Source organism: Leptonychotes weddellii, chromosome 14 (assembly GCF_054177405.1).
Source record: "Leptonychotes weddellii isolate Sample4059 chromosome 14, ASM5417740v2, whole genome shotgun sequence".
NCBI classification, from domain to species: domain Eukaryota; kingdom Metazoa; phylum Chordata; class Mammalia; order Carnivora; family Phocidae; genus Leptonychotes; species Leptonychotes weddellii.
Window position 1 is genome coordinate 33131197 of NC_138382.1, and position 22381 is coordinate 33153577.

General features: G+C 38.6%; 1 protein-coding gene across 1 annotated transcript; it reads right to left on the reverse strand.

Annotated features, from left to right (window-relative positions):
* Positions 1–4531: 4531 nt before the first annotated feature.
* On the reverse strand, positions 4532–21452 carry LOC145717021 (FRAS1-related extracellular matrix protein 1-like). The gene is made up of 5 exons (XM_081803003.1): positions 20170–21452; positions 16005–16227; positions 11178–11322; positions 7293–7434; positions 4532–4618 (listed from the first exon to the last, which is right to left on the reverse strand). The coding sequence occupies exons 1-5, from the start codon at positions 20344–20346 to the stop codon at positions 4586–4588; spliced, it is 720 nt and encodes a 239-aa protein (XP_081659129.1). The 5' UTR covers positions 20347–21452; the 3' UTR covers positions 4532–4585.
* Positions 21453–22381: the final 929 nt, after the last annotated feature.

Below are 22381 nucleotides of genomic sequence, written 5' to 3' on the forward strand. Positions count from 1 at the left end.
AAACCTCGGTCACCTTTAGACACCACCAGCGGTTTCACGAGGATGACAGTATCACCTGCACAGCAGAAAAGCTTGCAGTCAAGATCCAAATTTAAAAAAAAAAAAAAGTCCAAAGGTAAATGTAAAAAGCAAAGGCCAAACAGCAGAAATCAAAATTAATATGGTATAGAAAGGTTGATATAGTTATGGTTAATAAAAGAATAAGGCAAAAGACTGGAGCAGAAATGACACAGCAGGGGAAATACACACGGCCAACAAAGATACAAAAAGAGGTTCAAATCTCATCAATCACCGTGGAAACACAAATCAAGATCACAAGAGGTTATGGCCATGTTGTAACTCTTTGATTTGCAAAAATTTAAAATTCTGATGACATCAAGTGCTGAAGAGGATGTAGAGAAGCTCGCGTACAAGTCTGGTAGGAACGTAAAGGGGTACACAATTTGGCATTATGCTGTAAAGAGTAGAATATTCACATACGTCGTGACCCAGAGATTCCACTCCAGCTGTGTGGTGGAGAGAAGCGTACACCGGCCCCCAGGAGATAGGTACCAGAATGGCCACTGCAGCCCTGTCTTCATCGAAAATGCTGGAGACAACCCAAATGCCTTTTCAAAAGGTAAATATGTAAGCAAACTGTGGTCTAATCGTACAACTGAATTGCATACGGTAGCGATATGAATGAACTACAGCCACATGGGACAACACAGAGGTAGCTTGTTACCATTTGTTCCTTGCATGAGCAAGTCCCAGAAAACCATAAACAAAAGTAAGAATGTGAACACAGAATTCAGGATGATGGTTCTCTCTGAAGGACGGGAGAAGCCCATGGGTAGATGTTTATTACTGTCAATATTCCAGTCCTTGAATTGTACAGTGGTTGCGCAGGCGTGTATTATGTATTTAAAAGAGAACAAATGAATGAGTGTATGAAATGTATAAATGAGTGAAGGAGATGTAGGAGATGTGGGTCACATGTGGACGAATGGTGCAGTTTTACAAACTAAGGATGATAATCCAATTTTGTTCACCTCATTCACTTAAAAAAATGATCATAACTCTAATATTGAGCTGCTACTTTGTGCCAGACACAGGGGTAAGGCTGTTTCACTTCACACCAACTGTGAGGTAGGGTATTATAATATTTCCCAGGTTATAAATGCAGAAACTAAGATACAGAAAAATGCTAACTAACTTGTTAATCATGATACAATTAATAAAAGGTGGAGCTAGGGGTGCCTGGGTGGCTCAGTCAGTTAAGCATCTGCCTTTGGCTCAGGTCATGATCCTGGAGTCCCGGGGTCAAGCCCTGCATCAGGCTCCCTGCTCAGAGGGGCACTTGCTTCTCCCTCTCCCTCTGCCCCTTCCCCTACTTGTGCTCGCCCTCTCTCCCTCCCTCTCTCTCTGTCAAATAAATAAATAAATAAATAACCTTAGAAAAATAATAAAAGATGGAGCTAGAATTTGTATTCTAGCCATCTGACTCAAGAGCACAAATTTGAACACTAGATTATTTTGTTGCTTCTCTGTAATGTATCAGAGCTCTTAAATATCAATACTAAAAGAATGAATATCCAAGAGGAAATATGTGTGAAGTAAATGCCAAGCCATTCCTAAATTTAAAAATACAAATTGTCAATAAAATTTGAAAAGACATTCAGTCCCATGAGGAAACAAAAAAATAAAATATCAAGGAGGTACAACTAGGCCAGTGGTTCTCAATGAGTGGCAACTTTGGCCCCCAGGGGACATTTGGCAATGTCTGTAGACATTTTCGGTGGTCATACCTGGGGGTTCCTATAGTCTTCTAATCAGTAGAGGCCAGAGATGCTTCTAAACGTCCAATAATGTGTAAGAAAGTCCATTACAACAAATTATCATCTATCCCAAAGTGTCAATAGTGCTAAGACTGAGAAACTGTTTCAGATGATTAAATTGGTCTTTTTGGTAGATTATTGGTGCTTTTAACTCAAAATGCTATCCAACTTAGGTGCAATGGAGAATCAAAGAGCATCCTAACTTTAAATCAAAACCTGGGCCCCAGATGGGGCTTGCCTCCTGGGAGTCCAGATGAATACATCAAGGGAGTAAGAAGAATGAACAAAGCTGGGGACACAAAAATCACCCACAGAATGTTTCACCAGGAGCAGAAGATGGATCTGAGAGGAGGAAGAGCATCTGGGCTTTCCCTCGATGCAGTTTTTCAGCACGGGGACAGCTGAGTATGGTTCAAGGTCAACCGCAGATGATGTCCCTTTAAGCTTCTCTCAAAGATCTCCACATTATTTTTGCCAGTGTGCACATCACAAGACACGGAACAATTGGAAGGCCAGATGTTATTTATAATCGCTCTCAAATGGAGATAACCCAAATGCTCAATATTAGGGTTATGGCTTAGTCTAAGTATTCAGGGTAGTTTTATTCAGAGATGAACAATGACAGTCATCAAGTTATGCTATGACCTGAGAAAATTCACACTAAGTTTTTAAAAAATACAACACCGTATAGATATAAAACACACCACAATGTAAAAAGAAGCAAAGGGAAGGAATTTGGAACTTCTGAAAATACTAGGAGGTTAATAAATCTGTTTGATGTAAGCATTCACAAATCCTTTCAGAAGAGAATCCCACGTCCCTTGTGGCAGAGACTGGCCAGGCGCTCGCCAGCCTCGTTTTCCTTTCTTCCTGGGCACACCGCTAGACTTTCCACTATCCAGCCTCCCTTAATGGGGCATGTGACTATGATTCAGCCACTGGAAGGTGCAGAAGACAGGGGCCTCCAAGCCCAGGCCAGGCATCCTCTCATTTTCCTCCACGTTTCACTTTCATTTCCGGAGAGACTCCAAGGCCTTCAGAGATGAAGGATCTTCTAGTTGGAAAAAATCCCCAGATGGCTGCACAGAACAGAACTCTCCTTCACCCCAGTGAATGCATCATGCTTAGTTGCCAAGGGCAGTCTGTCCTAATACATTAGCTGTCTGCACGATACATTACATTACATTTTGCATTACGTTTTGCCTGGACATGTATTGATGATGAACATAGTAGCCTTCCTTTCGTGGAAAGAAAGAAATGCGTACAATAATATCTAGCTTCTCTGAGGGTCCCTTATTGGCCATCTTCAAGGAGCATATTTTACAATCAGGAAACAAGCAAATAAAATACGTTATTTTAGAACCCCAAATAAACATCTCAAAATCGATCAAGCTGACTGAAACTAAAAAGAGAAAGATTCAGGATAATTGTAATTCTGTCAATCAAGAATGCACTGAAGATCCAAGAATATGCTTGGTCCTAGGAATATAGAGATTCTGGGATGATACAGATGAACAAGAAATGAACGTACCTTCTTCACATAAACTCTAAGCAACATTATGGGGTAGTGACAGATGGGTATCAAGGGCTTACACTTTGCCTTGTTGAGCTTCCCTCCCAGTATTTTTTTTTCACCCCCCTCCTTCTACCATTTATATGCTGCTGAGTCCTATTATACCAATGGGTCTGCTTAATTCAAGAGCAGCTTTGTATCTCATCGTGTTCTCCCTTGTCCCCAGAAGAGCTGGTATTAGCACTTTCACAGTGAAAAGAGCAACAGTCTAACCTTTTCAGTGACAAAGTTCCTTTTTGTGATTTTTAAATTTTAAAATGTATATTTCTTTTTATTATTATATTGGAAATGCTTTTCCTCTAAAACTTCATTTTCTTTTTTTTTTTAAAGATTTTATTTATTTATTTGAGAGAGAGAGAGCATGAGAGGGGGGAGGGTCGGGAGGGTCAGAGGGAGAAGCAGACTCCCCGCCGAGCAGGGAGCCCGATGCGGGACTCGATCCTGGGACTCCAGGATCATGACCTGAGCCGAAGGCAGTCGCTTAACCAACTGAGCCACCCAGGCGCCCCTGAAACTTCGTTTTCAAGTAACAACTCTCTTCCTGAAAATAAAATTAGAGTTATCACATTGATTTGGTAAAATGTTACTTATAGCAGAAAACCCTGACTCTTAAAGTAGCCTGTGCTGCCATGTTGTGGGCAAGGCTGGATTTCCAATAGGCTTTCTGAAATTCTAAAAACAACAAATAGATGGGCTACTCTCATGAATCTCATAGCTGCCTGGCAGAGCAGGTGAGGAGTCAGGGAAGCAAATCATAAATGATGGAATTTCAGATACAAAGGATGGAAGAAAGAAAGTCAAAAAGAGAGGGAGGTAGGGAGAACAAGAGTGGGGGAAGAAAGGATGGATGGATCGATCGATGGATGGAAGAAAGGGAGGAAGGGAAGAAGGGAGGAAGGGAGGAAGGAAGTGAGCGAGGGAGGGAGGGAGGGAAGGAGGGAGGAAGGGAATTAGTTGAAAACCTTTGAGTGCTTACATCAGCTCCCTTCTGGTTATAAAACTTGGTCCCAAAAAACCTTGAGAGAGATGCTTTTACCTTTTCCCATATCCTTGATGGTGATGTGACAGTCAAATGCTGGTGATCTGTTGTCACCATCCCAGAGGTAGAAGGTGAAGCTGTCTTGGTCCTGGGAATCCATCGCCCCGGTATGTGTGTATCTGAGCAAGTTCAGATCCACTTCCTCCTGAGTGCATTTCATGCCAGGGTAGAGAGGGATCCAGTTCCTCCCTATCTGAAAGGTGCCAGAGTTAGTCAGCCGCCCGTGTTTTTTCTTTCCCAGCCATGTTAGTGGACATTTTCCATACCCCCTGTAAGCCTCCAATAGAAATGATATTTCAGCGAAACTCCAGATGCAATTTTTTTTTGCCATTTCACCTTATTTTTTTCCTTTCAAAGAAATACATTAAAACAAATTAAGACCTTGGGAAAAAACTACCTCCAACCAAAAGATTTTTGACAGTCATGTGGCAGTTCAACAGCGCTGCTACTTCCAAGGAATTTATCATGAGCAATCATAGCTAATTAAATATTCCAATTAATGAGAGCAGGTGGGTAATCGAGCTCCTGAAATTGATTCTTTAAAAATTAAATGTTTCACTTGAGGGTTCCTTTTTTTTAGTTCCTATCATTATACAATTAATCAAACTTATTTTTTAAAACTGGTTTATCACTGGACTTATCTGAAATAGACAAAACAAACAGAACGAATATATTTACTCCCAGCACATTTTGCAGCCTTTACTGAAGCCTAAAGAAAATTATCAAGATCCCAAATCATTCCCTCTGTTTATATCTTGAGTCAGCCAAAAAATGTAACTGCAAATATCATATTTTATTTTTTATCAGAATCTTCTAAAAACAAGCTAACATCAGTCAAGCATATATTCTGTACCAAACTCAGCACAGAAATTGTGGTATTCTCAATTAAAAGAGGTTCTTATGATAGGGGGAACTGACAACTGAGAGTATTCGAAACATAATAAATCTGTATCTGATTTATAATCATTTTCTTGTTATTCTCTGAAGATACATAACTTTCCCTAAGAACAGCTCATGAAAGTCACTTGACATAATTCAAGAAAAATGTCATCTTACAAACTTACTGTACAATATTATCTTGTACTTTTCCTTGTTTGGTTTAAGACACATTAAAATAGAAATTTAAATCCTTGGTTTGTTTTTTGTTTTTTGTTTTTTTCTTTCCTCTGACACATTATTCCACAGACTCCCAGTTCCTGGCAAAAAGGCTTCACCCTCTCCTCTCCTCATTGTGTTACCACTTCTCTTCACGTCCTATTTGATAAAGTTTCCTCCTCTTTAATATTTCTGCTCATCTGATGTTTGTACGGAGGTATGTTCTGCCCCAGTGCTCACTGGGTAAAAGTTAGTTATGTTGTAATATTTAAGGTCATTATGTGTTTCCATCCTAAGATCTATTTGCAGATTTATTTTTAAAACGATCTCTTTTGGGTTTTAAACTGGACAGCCTGCAATTCTATTTAACTTTTTTCTTTTGCAATCTTCCTGAAAAGTAAATACAGAAGAAGATAGCTTTTCCTGTCTCTCATCTCCATGCAATTCCCCATTTGCACTCCCAAATGCCGGCGCCAACTTGACAAAATCATTTACAAGCCCCCAAAGAGGAAAAAAATAAGAGTCAGATTCAAGGTGAGGCAAACTAAGGAAGGTCAACAAGAACATAAGAACGCTTGAGAAAGTCCAGGAGTCCTAGAGTCCTGGTCTCTGGTCTCTGGTCTCGGAGAGGCTTGGCCAAGCCCAAGGGAGCTGGGAGAGAACTACGTGGTGCCATACTGGGAACCTGGACCCATCTGGATTTTCACATACCCAAAATACTTCGCTTCCCATGCTACCCAAATGTGTGAGCTCTCACTGCATTTCTGCTTCATTACTCTTTGAAATGAAATAAGGACACAGCTGTACCTCAATTTAAATCAGTGATTGCTCTTCACTCTGATTCTCTATGGTGCCTACGATCTAAGATAATCAAGCTGTTCCACGCAGAATGAATCCTTGCTGCTCTTCTAGGACTGTGTCGACATTATATTAAAAGTTAAGCATTCAGTCAAATAATCACATTGGGGATGGTTGGTGGTGGTTGTTGCTAGCCTTCATCCATCATTCAAACAAACATTTTGATGGATTACTCATGGGACCTTTTCAAATGACTGATCTGTCCTGTGTGTTGGGCTACTCCTTGGGCATCAACCACACAGTCTGAATCAGACTGGTGAGCACCATTTGTGAAAAGACTGTCTTTTCTCCACTGTATTTTTGCCAAAGATCTGTTGGCTGTATTTTTGTGAGGGTCTACTTCCGGGCTCTCTGTTCTATTCCATTGATCTATTCGTCTGTTCTTTCATCAGAACCACACTACCTGAATTAATGCAGCTTTATAGTGAGTCCTAAAGCCAGGCAGTCCTGTTCCTTTAACTCTATTCTCCTTTTTGTTCACTATTTTGTGCCTTTTGCCTCTCCTTACAAACTTTAGAATCAGGTTGTTAATATCCACAACAAGTGCTCTACAGAGTCTATTTGAAAATTTTTTTAAATCTGTGGGGAATTAAGATATCTCAAAGGATGCCTGGTTCTCATCAGCAATTAGACAACTTGCTTTACCCCCATCACCCCCTCTCCCGAAATTTAGGTTCGATTTCGGGGAAGAGGGAACAATGAAGAACCTTAATACTGATTGAATTTACCCTAAGTTGAGTAAGAAAATTTAGCATGGTGTGAGTTCACCCCAAACTAAGAAAATTAAATTTTCTACCTCTGGGCAAAATGTGGCTATTGGAGAATAAATCCAGTTATAGAAATCTGCGTACTAAGAAAATTTATACCTGCTACATTGGTTTTGAAAAATAAAAGTAAAAAGGCCACTAACCTTGAGTTGAAGCTGCCCATTTTGGGGAAGCCTTTCAAACAAATAGTAAATCCTCTCCCTGGGTGAGTCTTCATCTATGGCTGAAAGAATGGCACTAGAAATAATACGAGTTTCACCCATTTTCACTGTTATTTCAGCCTTCCTGTAAAAAGGAAGATGTCTAAGTTGATAGGAAAATAGAAGGCATTGCTTTCGCAGGGGTCATTCACAATGACCATTACATTTCCCAATCTTCAACAATTAGGAAATGCTATTCCCTATGCAAAGTACTGCAAATGCAGAGTCAGACTCGTGAAACAGGCTCTCATTTCACTTTACACATGAAAGTCCTAAAAGACAATCAGTCAGCAACAATGAATGTGGTGTGAAGTAACTAAGTACTTCTGATTGTTTCTGTGCATTGAACTACACCATTTTATGTTGTAATTTATTTAACAGAATGATTTTATTTCCAATATTTCACTGGCTACAACAACAGATCCGTGACATAAGTAAGCAAGATATTATCATTCAAATTTTACAGATAAAAACTTACTTAAAGATTAAATGGCTTAGCCACCGGGGTTCTGGTAGCCTTTATGAAGCACCATTATGAGTTTGGTGATACTTAGGCAATCCATGGCCCTCTACATTACCCTCCCTTTCCCTGGTAACGTTCCAGGTAGTGAGTGTTCTCTTCACAGCGACTGATCTTTTCCAAATACTACAGCTGCCAGGTTAGTCCCTGGCATCCTGAAGATGGGGCTGGGATGAGCAACTGCTGCTTCTACCATAAATATTGCTATTGTGGCTTTGCAAGTCCCCTCTCGTGCTATTCCTCTCCCAGCCAATATAGCCATTTTCCCTGGTCTCACCAAAGTGAGGAAGCGATTTCTTTCCACCTCTGTTTCTAGCTTTCGGTTTTGGTTACCACACATGGCCAAACGCTGTCCAACTTGACAGTTTGGTTTCTGATGAAAACTGGTGAAGTTTCCTCAGGATACAGATAAAGGACATTTCAGTAGCATCAACTGGCATTCCAATAGCCTTCCACGTTCCTGCTGACAAGCGAAAGCCCAGACACCTCAGTTCTAACCTCTTTTACTTGGTGACTTTCTTGCCTCTGCAGGACTGACATCTCCCCTGGTGGGAGGAGGTGATTTTTGCCTACCTCTTTCCTAGAGAATATGAATCCCATTACTCTAGAAGGCCAACGAAGCAGTTGACTGGTTGATTCTGGAGATGAATGGTGTCATTAATAGAAACAGATTAATCAAAACAGGAAGGAGGCCACTGTAATGAAGAAGATAAGGAGTTTGGTAGGAAGAAAAGTGTCAGATTTAGATATGAGAGGGGCCAAAGGAGAAGAAAGTATGTCATAGTCTGAGTTACCCTGAAAGGGACCATGGGACATGACTGTGGTGCACGTCATTTATTTGCAAAGTGATCCCAGGAAGCAAGAGAGAGAAGTGAGGAGCAAGACAGGGAAGGAGGAATAAGGCAACAAAAGGTGTTTTTACGACTATGGGGCTCAGTGCCGCTGGGAATCCTTTGAAGAATCATATAGAATATGCTTCAAATTGTGCTTCTGGGGCACCTAGGTGGCTCAGTCAGTTAAGTGTCTGCCTTCAGCTCAGGTCATGATCCCGGGCTCCTGGGATGGAGCCTGCTTCTCCCTCTCCTCTCTGCCCGTGCTTGCGCTCCCTCTCAAATAAATAAAATAAATAAAATAAAATATTTTTTTTAAAATTGTGTTTCTGAAGGATGGGAGTGTGGGACATTTATTTATGCACTAGCTCCTACAGGTTGAGAGCTACCGTCAGAGTGTTTTCTGCTGTGTCTGCACTCGGGCCAAATGAGCTTCACAGAAAGCCCTGAGGCACAGGACAAGTTCAGCGATGCATCGAGGCACTGGTAATGTGACCCTGACAGTGAGCCTGGTGTGTTCCAGGACAACAGCAACTACAGTCACGGGGGGGACTGAGGGAGCACGACCCAGAGACCCGAAAGCATCTACTACAGCATCTAAAAGGAGTAGCAAAGAAATGGAGTCAAAGGCTCTAACAAGGTCCAGCAAGGACAGACGAGCCGTTCAATTCAGTAGGAAGGCCAAGGGTAAATTTTAAGGGAGCAGCTTTAATGAAGAGGGGGAGGTTGGGCAGAAATGGACAAAGAGCAAGCTATTCCTCCAAATAGTTTGGCACTGAAATAAATGAGGAACTGGGTCATCTTTGTGGCTTTAGGGTGAGAATAGCTGCTAATAATGATAATAAGTAGCACTTAGGAGCACTTCCTGTGTACTAGCCAGTCTTTCAAGCACTTTTATGTATTTTAATTCATTTAATCTTTGCAACCACCCTATGAAGAGGATACTGTTACTATCCCCACTTACAAAGAGGTTGACAAAGAGGTGAAGTGACATGTTCGAGGCCACACAACTGGTTAGTGGCTGAACCAAGGCAATCTGGCTCCAGAATCGGCTCTCTTCACCACTAATTATATCCCTGTGTCTTGTTAGCAGAAGGAATAAGAAGGGAGAGGCTGGAGATGCAAGAGAAGAAAGTCATGGAGCACATCCTGGGAGGAAGCGAGAGGACACACGTGAAAGTGAAAGAAGAGGGAATACAACTTCCGTTCCACAGGAGAGAGGGGCAAAAAAGAAAAGAAAGAAAGAGGAGGAATTTGGAAGTAGAGCTGAAGGAGATTCGGTGATTCTGCCGATGAAACTATGCCAGCCAGTTTACTAGCAAGAACGCAGCACAGAACAGGAAGTCAGTGTTGAGTGAGTGCCCCGTTATTTGACCTGTCCGGTCTCAGTTTTCTCAGCAAGGATAATAATACCTACTTCCCATAATTGTGGTGAGGATTTAAAAAAATGTCTGTTTGAAGAGCCAATACAGCGTCTGTCACAGAGTAAGCACTTAATATAACACCCGTCTGCACCTCCCTTCCTCTTAGATACAGTGAGGTCATCAGAAAGAGGTTTCATCATGCCACAATACCCTTCCTATTTTCATTTTTATAAATCAAGGTCATCCCAGTCCAACAGTCCAGCTAGATCATAGAAAACAGAAGGTTCGGCTGCAGACTTTTAGTGGAACTGATGTCTGAGATGCAACCTTCCAAAAAACTATCATCAGAAGAAACAGACACTTCTCTGTGCCCAGCACCAGACAGCTGGGCCTCCTCAAGCTTTACCCTTATACAGTTGTGTATGGTGGTCAGTAATGCGAGCAATGGCTGGAGCTACAGAAATGTAACTGATAAAGACTCTGTACCCTATGAGCGAACTGATCAACTACAGAGGGAGATACCAAGATGGTCTGCAATTAATTACCTCAGAATTTTTAAATGATCATTTAAGTGATCACTTTGATATCAGGTGGCAAGGGAGTATTGATCCCAATGGAACATAGAGGACTGGTGGATCATGAAATAACCAGACGATGAAAGCAATGGAATTTGTACATTTCCCTCAGCCACTCTTGGTTAAAAGTTTGGTCAAACCCACAGGGAGGACTGTCTGCTGTTAATATTATCACACTTTAGTTAAGTCTATACATCTACTGCTCTTTGGTGGGTGTGTACACAGGTATTTAAATACCCAGTACACTGTTCATTCCATACAGTAGGTTCAGTCTTTCTTAATTATTTACAACTAACTAGAACTTTTAGAGGAAAATCAAAAAATTAAAGGGTGAATTTAAGAACTGTTAGGGAGATGTTACATTATCTAACATTTGCAATAGAAGTTCTAGGTGTCTGAGTAGGTGGGACAAGTTGTGATAGACAGGAGCTGTCAGAGACTTGTTTCTCCCTGAAAGACAGACATGACATTTGTACCTAGTCTTCCAGATCTCAGAATTTTCTAGAATATCTGAAAGGGAATCTTTCCAGGGAGCTTACTTGCTCAGCATTGGTTTCTCATCATTAACTGGGGTGATCTCCACTGAAATTGTTCTTAATATCTTATGTTTCCCATCTGACAACTGGACTGTAAAGTCATCACCAAGGCTCTCTGAGTCATCATGCACATACATCAACTTCAGTCCTGGAAGAAGGGGGGGAAAAAGAGAGAGAAAGTAAATCTTTCTTATGATTAAGCCATTTCAAAACACACATAATCTTTTTTAATTTCCAAGGTATTGGTATCAGCAAGAGTTCGTTAATCAGTGCAATAGGGTGAAATTAAACTGTTTTATGAAGTAAGACTGCCCTCTTAATTTGTTAAAAATTCCTGTTTAAACACTTAAGTACTTGATAAGGATTTTTTTTTAGAAATCAGTGAGGAAAGCATATATTACTTAATAAACTATATGAGAACAGTGGTTCATTACTTGGAGAAAATTATAGTTAGATACCTACCTCAAGCCAGTAACTAAAATAAATTCTAGATGAAGAAAAACTTAAATATAAAACTACTTTTCAAAAACCTACATAGCATTCATATGAAAATGCAAGAGACTCAGAATAGCCAAAACAATCTTGAAAAAGAACAAAGTTGGAGACTCACATTTCTCATTTTCAAAACTTACTACAAAACTACAGTAATCAAGACAGTGTGGAACTGGCATAGAATAGACATGTAGATTAATCTAATAGAAGAGAGTCCGGAAATGACCCCATACATTTACAAGCAACTGATTCTCATCAAGAGCACAAAAACTGTTCAATGGGGAAAGAGTGGTCTTTTCAATAAGTAGTGCTGGGATAACTCAAAAACCATAGGCAACAGAATGAAGTTGGATCCCTACCTCACACTACATACAAAAATTAACTCAAAATGGATGATAGACCTCAATGTGAGAGCTGAACTAGAAAAATTGTTAGGAGAAAACATGAGTAAATCTTTGTGACTTTGAGTTAGGCAATGGTTTCTAGATAAGACACCAAAAGCACAAGTGACCACAACAGAACAAAATTTAAAAAGGCAGATAATTTAGATCTCATCAAAATTAAAAATTTGGGGCTGCAAATGATACTATCAAGGAAGCAAAACAACAGTCCACAGAACTGGAGAAAATATTTACAAATCAGATACCTGATAAGGGAGGGTCTAGTATTCCAAATACACTAAGAACTCTTACAACTCAATGATAAAAAACAATCCAATTACAAAATTGGCAAAAGATTTGAGTAGACATTTTTCCAAAGAACATAGACAATATGTTCTCTTTCCATGTAAGAACATAAACAAATAGCCAATGAACTCATTAAAAGGTCCTCAACACTATTAGCTATTAGGGAAATGAAATCAAAATCACAATGAGATATTATCTCACACCCACTAGGATGGCTATCATAAAAAAATAGGCAGTAACAAACGTTGGTGAGGATGCATAGAAATTGGAACTCTCATACATTACTGGTAGGAATGTAAACTGATATCATTACTTTGGAAAACAGTTTGGCAATTCTTCAAAATGTTAAACATAGAGTTATCATATGACCCAGCAATTCCACTCCTAGATACACACCCAAGAGAAGTGAAAGTGTATATCCATACAAAAACGTATACATGAATGTTCAGTCAAAAGTGGAAGTGACAGGACACCTGGGTGGCTCAGTTGGTTAAGCATCTGCCTTCGGCTCAGATCATGATCCCAGTGTCCTGGGATCAAGTCCTGCATCGGGCTCCCTGCTCACCTGGGAGTCTGCTTCTCCCTCTGCCTGCCACTCCCTCTGCTTGGGCTCCCTCCTCTCTCTCTCTGACAAATAAATAAAATCTTAAAAAAAAAAGTGGAAGGGACCCAAATATCCATCAACTGATGAGCGGATTAAATAAATGTGATATGTCCATACAATGGAATATTATTTGGCAATAACAAGGAATGGCATAGTACTGACTCATGCTACAATATGGATGAATCTTGAAAACATTATGTTAAATAAAAGAGACTAGTTACAAAAGGTCATATATTCTATTTATATGATTCTGAAATGTCAGAATAGACAAATCTATAGAGACAAAAAATACGTTACTGGTTGCCAAGGGTTGAGGAAGAAAGAGATAAGAATGACTGCTAATGAGTATGGTATTCCATTTCGGGGATAATGAAAGTGTTCTAACATTGATCATGATGATGGATGTACTAAAAACCTCTGAATGGGAGGCTTTAAAGGGGTGGATATTATGGCATGGGAATTATATCTCAATAAAGCTCTTTTAAAAGATTGGAAGAAAATACAAGTAAATATTTTATTTCTGAATGTAGAACATCTTCCTAATACAAAAACAAAAGAAAAAAATGTAAAGAAAAATAATGATAAATTTTGCCACTTACAATTTGTGATTTCTGTACTTAAGAACATGAATTAAAAGGCAAATAGAACAGAGAAAAACTTACCTGTAATATATGTGACCAAAATGTGAAGCATCAGTATTTAATAATCTCTTATAAGTTAATATAAATCAATGGAAAAATGAGCAAGAGACATGATCAAGCAATTTACAAAAGGTGAAACATAGATGGTCACGAAAGTATGGTAAATCTTACTCATAATTTAAGAATTTCAAATTAAGATAACAATGAGAGACTGCTATTGACTAGCAAATACACAAGAGTTTTAAAAAATATCCATTCTTGACTAGGAAAATAGGCATGCTCATGCATATCATGGAATGGCAATTTTTCCCTAAAAGTATTATAAACACTCACCTTTTTTACCAAGTAATTTCATTATAAAAATTTATGCCAAAAAAATTCTAAGAGATGTGGACTAAGATTTATGTTACAAAAATATACGTAAAATATGTTTTATTTATTTACTTAAAATATGTTTATTTTAAAATATGTTAACCTGTAATATCAAGAAATGAAAAGCTATCTGCATATTTAAAAACAGAAGACGGTTGTATAAAATTACAGTGCGGTATGTCCATGCAATGAAAAGCTGGAATTAGAGCGCCTGGGTGAATCAGTCGGTTGAGCGTCTGCCTTCGGCTCAGGTCATGATCTCAGGGTCCTGGGATCGAGTCCCATGTCGGGCTCCCCGCTCAGCAGGGAGTCTGCTTCTCCCTCTCCCTCTGCCCCTGCCTCTGCTCTCTTTGTCTCTCTCTCTCAAATAAATAAAATCTTTAAAAAAAAAAAAAAAAGCTGGAATTATTGCAAACCATGTTTTCAATCAGCACTTAAAAAGTAAGAAGTTTCTTATAGTTGATAAGGAAAAAAAAAAACAGATTATATAATGTGGTTGCAGTTTTATAAGTCCTGTATGTTTGGGGTGGGGGGATGTATGTGAAAATATACTAAAGTTTTTTAAAAATGTAGCCATAAATGAGTCAAAAACAAAGATGAAAATCTAATCTCTGAGAATGTCACCAAGTCATTGACCAAAGTATTAATTTATGTAAACCATTTATTTTTTCTTCAAAATCATTGTATAGTGCAAACTTCACACAATATGCATGCTTATTTAACTTAATAATATAATAAATAAAAATATTTAACCAAATTAAAAAAGCAGACTTTCTTGAGACTAAAATTTGAATTATTATTCCTTTTCCTTTGTCTTAAATTTGAAAAGAAAAACACTGTAACAACATATTGTATTATTTGATACACATGGTTATTGATTTGGTAATATCATCACTTAAGTCCCAGAGTTTGTTTCTTGGCAACTGATAAAAACTGAGAAATACATGAATTAATTTTTCAAACTCCAACGTGACACGATGGGGCGCAACTATTGCAAAATAAACTATGGGACAGAGCGCTTACCCTGGTTGGGGAATGGGGAAAATGTAGACAGAGAAAGGTGCTAAACCCGTGCCGGATGGAGCCAAGACAGGAAAGGGAAGGTCTGGAGTGCCTGGTGGGTGGGTGGGGGTTGGGGAGGCTCCTCAGGGAGGTCAGAGGTTACCTGGTTCTGAAGGCACGGTGTAGGCTGACCCAGCAAACGGGGCTCAGGTTGGGGAAACAATATGTGAAGGCAGGAAAGAGAGTGAGAGTAGGCAGTGATTCTAGAACCACCCTTTCCCCAATATTTGAAAGTATGTTTATATTTGGAAAATGGGATAAAAATTGATTTTTTTAAAAGAGTAATTAAAATATAATTCAGGCTGCTCTTCCAGTGTGTCATTTCCTTAAAGAACAAATTATCTCCACAGAGAATAATGAGCTATTATATGTGGTTCTATATGCCTTTCAAACATAGAAATTTTGGCCGACAAATCTCTTCAAAGTTAGATCCATGATCTCAGTAGTTTTAAAAAGGAATTTTTTATTATGACATGAAAAAGTTGAAGCTAAAATACCCAAAATCACAAGTATCATTTTCTTTAAAGATTGATTTATTTATTTGAGAGAGAGAGAGCATGAGCAGGGGGAGGCGTAGAGGGAGAAGAGAGAGAGAATGTCAAGCAGACTCCCTGCTAAGTGCAGAGCCCAACACAGGGCTCAATCCCACAACCATGAGATCATGACCTGAGCCAAAATCAAGAGTCAGACACTTAACCGACTGAGCCACCCAGGCACCCCACAAATATCATTTTTAGTGATGCTCCCAAAGTGAAAGAAAACATATTAATTCCTTTTTAACTACCCACTATCTGTAACTGAGGCTCCATGCCCTACATTAATCCAGAGCTCAAAGAAAACCCTTGAGGGATAAATGAATAAAGTAGTTGAATGCCATTTCTTCACTTCCTGTATCTGAGGCTTATTATTATCTTTTCTGGGCTAAATTATTAAATCATCAACAATAAATGAATAGAAGTGGAACATGATCTACCATTCTTGAGAAGTTCCAAGGAAAAGTTCTGAACAAGTTCATGCTTCTGGCCAGGGTTGACAGGCTGCTTATTTTGAGGAAAGTCTTTGCTAAGCACCCCATTGATTAGGAGGCCATGGCGTGGTTTATGAGTGATGCTGAACAGCAAAGGGTCCTTGGGAACATCTAGATCAGCAGCGTTGATGATGGAGGAATCCAGTTCTTTCATCTGACCCTCACACACCTAAGCGAAAACAAGTCAGAAAGTCAGCTGTGTCAAAATAAAATTTGTCTTTTAGCAAATGGCTCAAAAGAAATAATTTTAAGATATCCTATTGCAAATTTTCTATGAAATGTGTGTGTAATGAGTCCTTAAAAGAAATGGCTGGTTCGGGGCGCCTGGGTGGCTCAGTCGTTAAGCATCTGCCTTCAGTTCAGGTCATGATCCCAGGGTCCTGGGATCAAGCCCCGCATCGGGCTCCCTGCTTGGTGGGAGGCCTGCTTCTCTCTCTTCCACTCCCCCTGCTTGTGTTCCTGTTCTCGCTATCTCTGTCTAATAAATAAATAAAATCTTTAAAAAAAAAAAAAAAGAAATGGCTGGTTTAACATGAGCTTAGAAGAAAAGAATAAATCTATTAATCTCTCTCAGGTTTTCTCTGAAGATTCCAAAGCAGTTTATTCATTTCCCTAAAGGACAAAAGATACACACACACACACACACACACACACACACTTTTTTCCCCATAATTCAAAGGTCAGGGGAAAAGCAATCAAAAGAATGCTTGCTTCCTGGAAGTCAGAGAGTTCAACTATAAAACTAAGGGTAGACCCTTCACCTTCAGATCCTAACCTGTTATTTTAACCTCCTGAACCATGCTGCTTTCACAATTCTTATGTTTCTGCTTTAGAAATGGTATGAATGTCTGCTATATGCACTGGGGGTATTTTATGTTTCTAATTTTTGTCACTGCGGGAAAACCTTCTGTATTTCAGTTGCAATCAACAACAATCAAGAAGGATGTTTCTGTATGCATAATAGTGTTTATTTTAATTCTGGATCCCTCACCTCTCCCCAGTCCTCATGCCTCAAATTTTCCTGAACCACCTCCTCCTACGCCCACCCCCCACTTCGGGTGTCATAATCCTTTAAACACAAAGAGAAATGTTATTCATCTCAAGTAGGATCTAGCCATTTAGAACTTGACTAGCTGTCTTGATCTTTTTCTCACAGCAAGAATAAAGAGAACAAAGAAATATTTGTTTCCTCTTTTGAAACAAAGCAAGACCTAAATAATCAGAGTGTATACACTGAACAGATGCTTATTGGTAATCTGCAATGCACTGGGCCTCGTGCTGTGGGGAATACGAATATTCTAAAGAATCAGAGTCAGATGAGACCATGAAGGCCTGTCCATCAGTAATTATAAAGCAAGGAAGAAAATTATCTAATGCTACTAAATATGGATAAACAGGAAGTGCAAAAGGGTGGAGGAGACCAGGAGTGTCTTCATGGCAGAGTGAGCACGTTAGCCTTGAAGGATACATATGGTTTAGATTTGTGAAAATGCCCTTTCTCTTCAGCCTCTCTTACTGAGAGAGGCTTCCTGTCACTAGCGTCTGTCTATGCACTTGCGTGAAGAAGAATCACTTGCCATTCTGATCCTTGGGTGAAAATGATTCTGGTTTTCTTGTATCTGGCCTTACTTATAAAGACTAAGATGGCATCATCATTTAATGTGCAATGATATAATTATGAAATCATCTTTGATGGTAACTTGCCTTTTTCTCCAACAATTTTAATAAAACAACCTAAAATGTATTCTAATTATCCTTCTTCATAAAGCTTAGGACTCCTGGACTAACTATATGGCAACCTTTCTCATTTATAATATGGTAAATTACTTCACAACATGACTGGAACATTTCATTGAAAAAATTGGGATTCTTTTTTGCACCTTTTGTTTACTGAGATCCTAAATAAAAGGTTTAGATCAAAACACACAAAATACAGAAACTCACTAGTAGAGCAGTTTGAAATGGATTAGAATACCTTAAACTAAAAGCTCCTATTTTTTTTTTTCAAGTTGCAGCCCAACCTGATGGAAGCTTGACTGTCTACAAGATAAATGCACTTTTCCACAAGAAAGCAAAATAAGTGTGACTATTTTTAAAAATCACGTGAAGCTTAAAGCCAGCTCTGCCCGTAACACATGGGGCTCTGTATCTGTTACTCTTCAACAGCTTCTGTAAGGAGTGCACAGGTAAAACGCATGATTACTTTCAGAGAAGAGCAAGGGACAATTTCCCGGCAGCCTAATTATTTCAGAAACTCCAACCCTAGGTAGATACAAGACAACAGAGGTAGGTATAGAAGGAATCATCTGCAGAGTTCTTCCTCTCTCTCGTAATTACTGACGTGCTCTCCAGAGCACCCCATGCGTCCAGGGAAAGGGAAGGGTACGAGCTGGCTCTTAAATTTCTTCGCAAAGTGACTCTCATGTATCATTAAGAGTCAATAGACAATTCAAGTCAAATAAAGATTTTTGCCTTTAGAATCTGATAATTTTCAGTGACAAATAAGGCTAGATAATGGCTTCAGAACAGATAATACTGGCTTTGGTAAATGGTCAGAAAAAAGATGGCAAAGATAACAATAATATGAACAGGACCTACTTACTAAGGGACTAGTGTGTGCCTGACCATCTTGATCATCATGGTTACATCTTAAGGATCTGATACACATTTTGCAGATAAGGAAACGAAACAGAAGTATAGAGAGAAATAACTTATCCAAGACCCTACAACCAGAAAATGGCAATACCCAAGTCCCTCTTAATTCCAAAGCCTGTGCTCATCCATTTAATCAAGATTTGCTGTACCTATGTCTGAATTAAATAATCATATATAAAAAATAGAATTGTTTTAAAAGATTATATGCTGATGTGAAAAGGTTTCCAATATACATAATTAGGTTTTTTTAAGAAGTGGAGAGTAGGAGGTGTAATATGATCCCTGATTTATAAGTAAATACAGAAAAATTGCATATATATGACATATATATACACACACATACAAACATACACATCACTGGCATGTGCACAAATTATTTTTGAGGAATTACTAAAAAAAAATCATGGGCAGTGGCTATGGGTAGAGGCTGTTGAAGAGGGAGACTGTCATATTTTATATTTCATTGTGTATGTTTCTCAATATTCTAACTTGTATAACTACATATTTTTATTACTATGTTTTTAAAGACAACAGGTGTTATCTGAGGAGAGATATTTATGGCCATTTTAACTATCTATCTGAATTTTTAAATAAAACTAACAAACATTATCATATAAAAATAGTTCTAGAAACTACATAAAAAGAATGATTCAAATTGTATTTTTTTCATTTCATCTATCCTTATAAATAGCTATATGAAGAAGCACCTGGGTGGCTCAGTCGGTTAAGTGTCCGACTCTTGGTTTCGGCTCAGGTCATGATCTCGGGGTAGTGAGATCGAGCCCCCATCAGGCTCTGTACTCAGCTCGGAGTCTGCCTGACGATTCTCTCTCTGCCTTTCCCTCTGCCCCCCTGCTCATGTGCTCTCTCTCAAAATAAATAAATCTTTAAAAAACTATATAAAAAGATGCCTTAATATATATGAATTAAGAGTCCTTGTCATTATAGCATAGGTTAAGAGGGCATGCTATGGAATCAAACTGCCTGGGTGCAAATCCCCTAGGTACCATTCCCTATGTGCCACCTATTTCCAAGCTCTGTGATGTTGGGCCGCTCAGTTAACCTCTCTGTGCCTCATTTTTTCAGTTACTAAAAGGCAGTAATAATACCATCACCCTAAAAGCCTTGTAAGCCTTTACATGAGCACATGTAAAGGACTCGAAATACTACCTATGACCTAGCAAGTACTCCATCCTATATCTATGCAACTATAATTGCAGCCATGCAATTCTCTATGTTTGCAATTATAATCATTACCACCATTATTAGAATAATATTTTTCAAGTAATTGCATTCTATAATATAGGTTACTGTTCTCCCCATTCCCTATCAACTTAATGTATTAAGTGCACCTGGACCAATGTAAATGAACTAGGTGAAAATAAAATCATAAAATGATTTAAAAAATTAAAAAATGATAAAAAGAAGAAATTGAAAATTCTGTTGTCTTTCTTACAGTAATATTCTGCACTACAAAGTCAGGAGCTTCATCATTTGTGGGGTTGATGATAATGTAAAATGGTATCTCCAAGGAGCGTCGCTTCCCATCTGTGACATACACCATGAACTGGTCAGCTGTTGGTTCCATCCTCAGATGCCTGGCCTGCACATAGTTAATATGCAATGCTTTCATGTCTTTCCACTGGAACGAACCTAGAGCACACCAACACGGAGCAGGTAAATAAGAAAAACATTTTTTTTCCAAGCTACTGGTTCTTAATCCTTAACCCAATAGCTTATTTCTCAGAAAAGCAAATAAGAGATCATTGCAGTTGACCTAAGAATCAGCTATCAGGGGTTGCTATAATGTCTTTCAGCCATCAACATAAAAACAGATATCCATAAATCATAAGGGAGGATTACAATTTGCACAGAGAACAGAAGGGCGATAACTGCTAACCAGAATGTGTAGGGACTTCATGACTGTTCTTTATATAGTTAGAACAAAGGTAAGAGAGACCTTCCCTTGATTAAAACCACTGCCCCCATATAAATAGTTCTTGGCATGCTTGAGTAAGAAAGAGACTATCTCTTTCATACAAAGGCAAAACAAGAGTCAATCATCTGCCTACTTGACGTACACATCAAGCAACAGGTTGGATTGAATGGAATTAGCTGACCTGCTGTCTTGGTATTTTGACATTGCCCTAAATCAAAAGAGAAAAATGCTCTATGTTGAGCATTAAGTCACAGGCCAAACTGCGTACCTTTAATGCAATAAATCTTTTCCCCGCAGCTTTATTGAGATATAACTGACATATAACATTGTAGGTTTAAGATTTAGTTAACACATTATCCACCTCACGTGATTACCATTTTGTAGTTTTTATAGTGAGAACATTAAAATTCTACTCTCAAATCAACTTTCAAGTATACAATACAGCATTAATTATAGTCACCATGCTGTACCTTAGCTTCCTGGAAATTATTCCTCTTATAACTAAAAGTTTGTACCCTTCAACCAGCAACTCTCCATTTCTCCCACCCTTCAGCCCCTGGTAACCACTATTCTACTCTGTTTCTATGAGTTCAATGGTCTTAGATTCCACATATAAGTGAGATCATACGGTATTTGTCTTTCCCTAATGTATTTCACTTAGCATAATGCCGTCAAGGTCCATATATGTTGTTGCAAATAGCAGGATTTCCTTCTTGTCATGGCTGAATAATATTCTATTATGTATTTAATATCACATTTTCTTTATCCATTCACCCATCAATGGACACTTAGGTTGTTTCCATGTGTTGGCTATTGTGAATAACGGTGCAATGAACATGGGAGTATCGATATTTCTTTGATATCCTGTTTTCATTTCCTTTGGATATATACCCAGAAGTGGAATTGCTGGATCACATGATAGTTCTATTTTTAATTTTTTGAGGAATCTCCATAGTGGCTGTGCCAATTTACATTCCCACCAACAGTGCACAATATTATCTTTTCTTCGCATCCTCACCAGCATTTGTTACTCTTGTCTTTTTGATAAGAGCTGTTCTAACAGATGGGAGGTGATACCTCTTTGTGGTTTAGATTGGCATTTCCCTGATGATGAGTGATGTTGAGCACCTTTTCACGTACCTGTTTGCCATTTGTTTGTCTTCTTTGGAGAAATGTTTATTCAAGTCTTCTGCCCATTTTTTAAATCAGATTATTTGCGCTTCTTTGCTATTAAGCTGTAAGAGTACCTTATACATTTTAGGTATTAATCCCTTACCAGATATATGGTTTACAAATATTTTCTCCCATTCCACAGTTGCCTTTCCATTTTGTTGATTGTTTCTTTTGCTCTGTAGAAGTTTTTAGTTTGATATGGTCTTACTTTGTTGATCTTTGCTTTTGGTGTCAAATCCAAAAAACCACTGCCAAGACAAACACCCAGGAGTTTACCACCTATATCTTCTTGTAGGAGTTTTATGATCTTGGGTTTTACACTCAAGTCTTTAATCTATTTTTGAGTTCATTTTTTTGCATGGTGTAAGATAATGGTGCATTTTCATTCTTTTGCATATGGCTGTCCAGTTTTCCCAACACCATTTATTGTCCTTTTCCCATTGTATATTCTTGACTCTTTTGTCATAAATTTAATGACCATATATGAGTGGACTTACTTCTGAGCTCTCTATACTGTTCTATTGAGCTACAGGCCTGTTTTTATGCCAACACCATT

Bases quoted from the DNA above. Each gene is read 5' to 3' on its own strand.
- LOC145717021 (XM_081803003.1), bottom strand. From the start codon at position 20,346: ATGAAAGCATTGCATATTAACTATGTGCAGGCCAGGCATCTGAGGATG. The intron at 11,323-16,004 runs GTAGATCATGTT...CCCTTCTTCCAG, and splicing joins CTTGGAACTTCTCAAGAATG to GACTGAAGTTGATGTATGTG. The intron at 7,435-11,177 runs GTAAGCTCCCTG...TCCTTTTTACAG, and splicing joins GAGAAACCAATGCTGAGCAA to GAAGGCTGAAATAACAGTGA.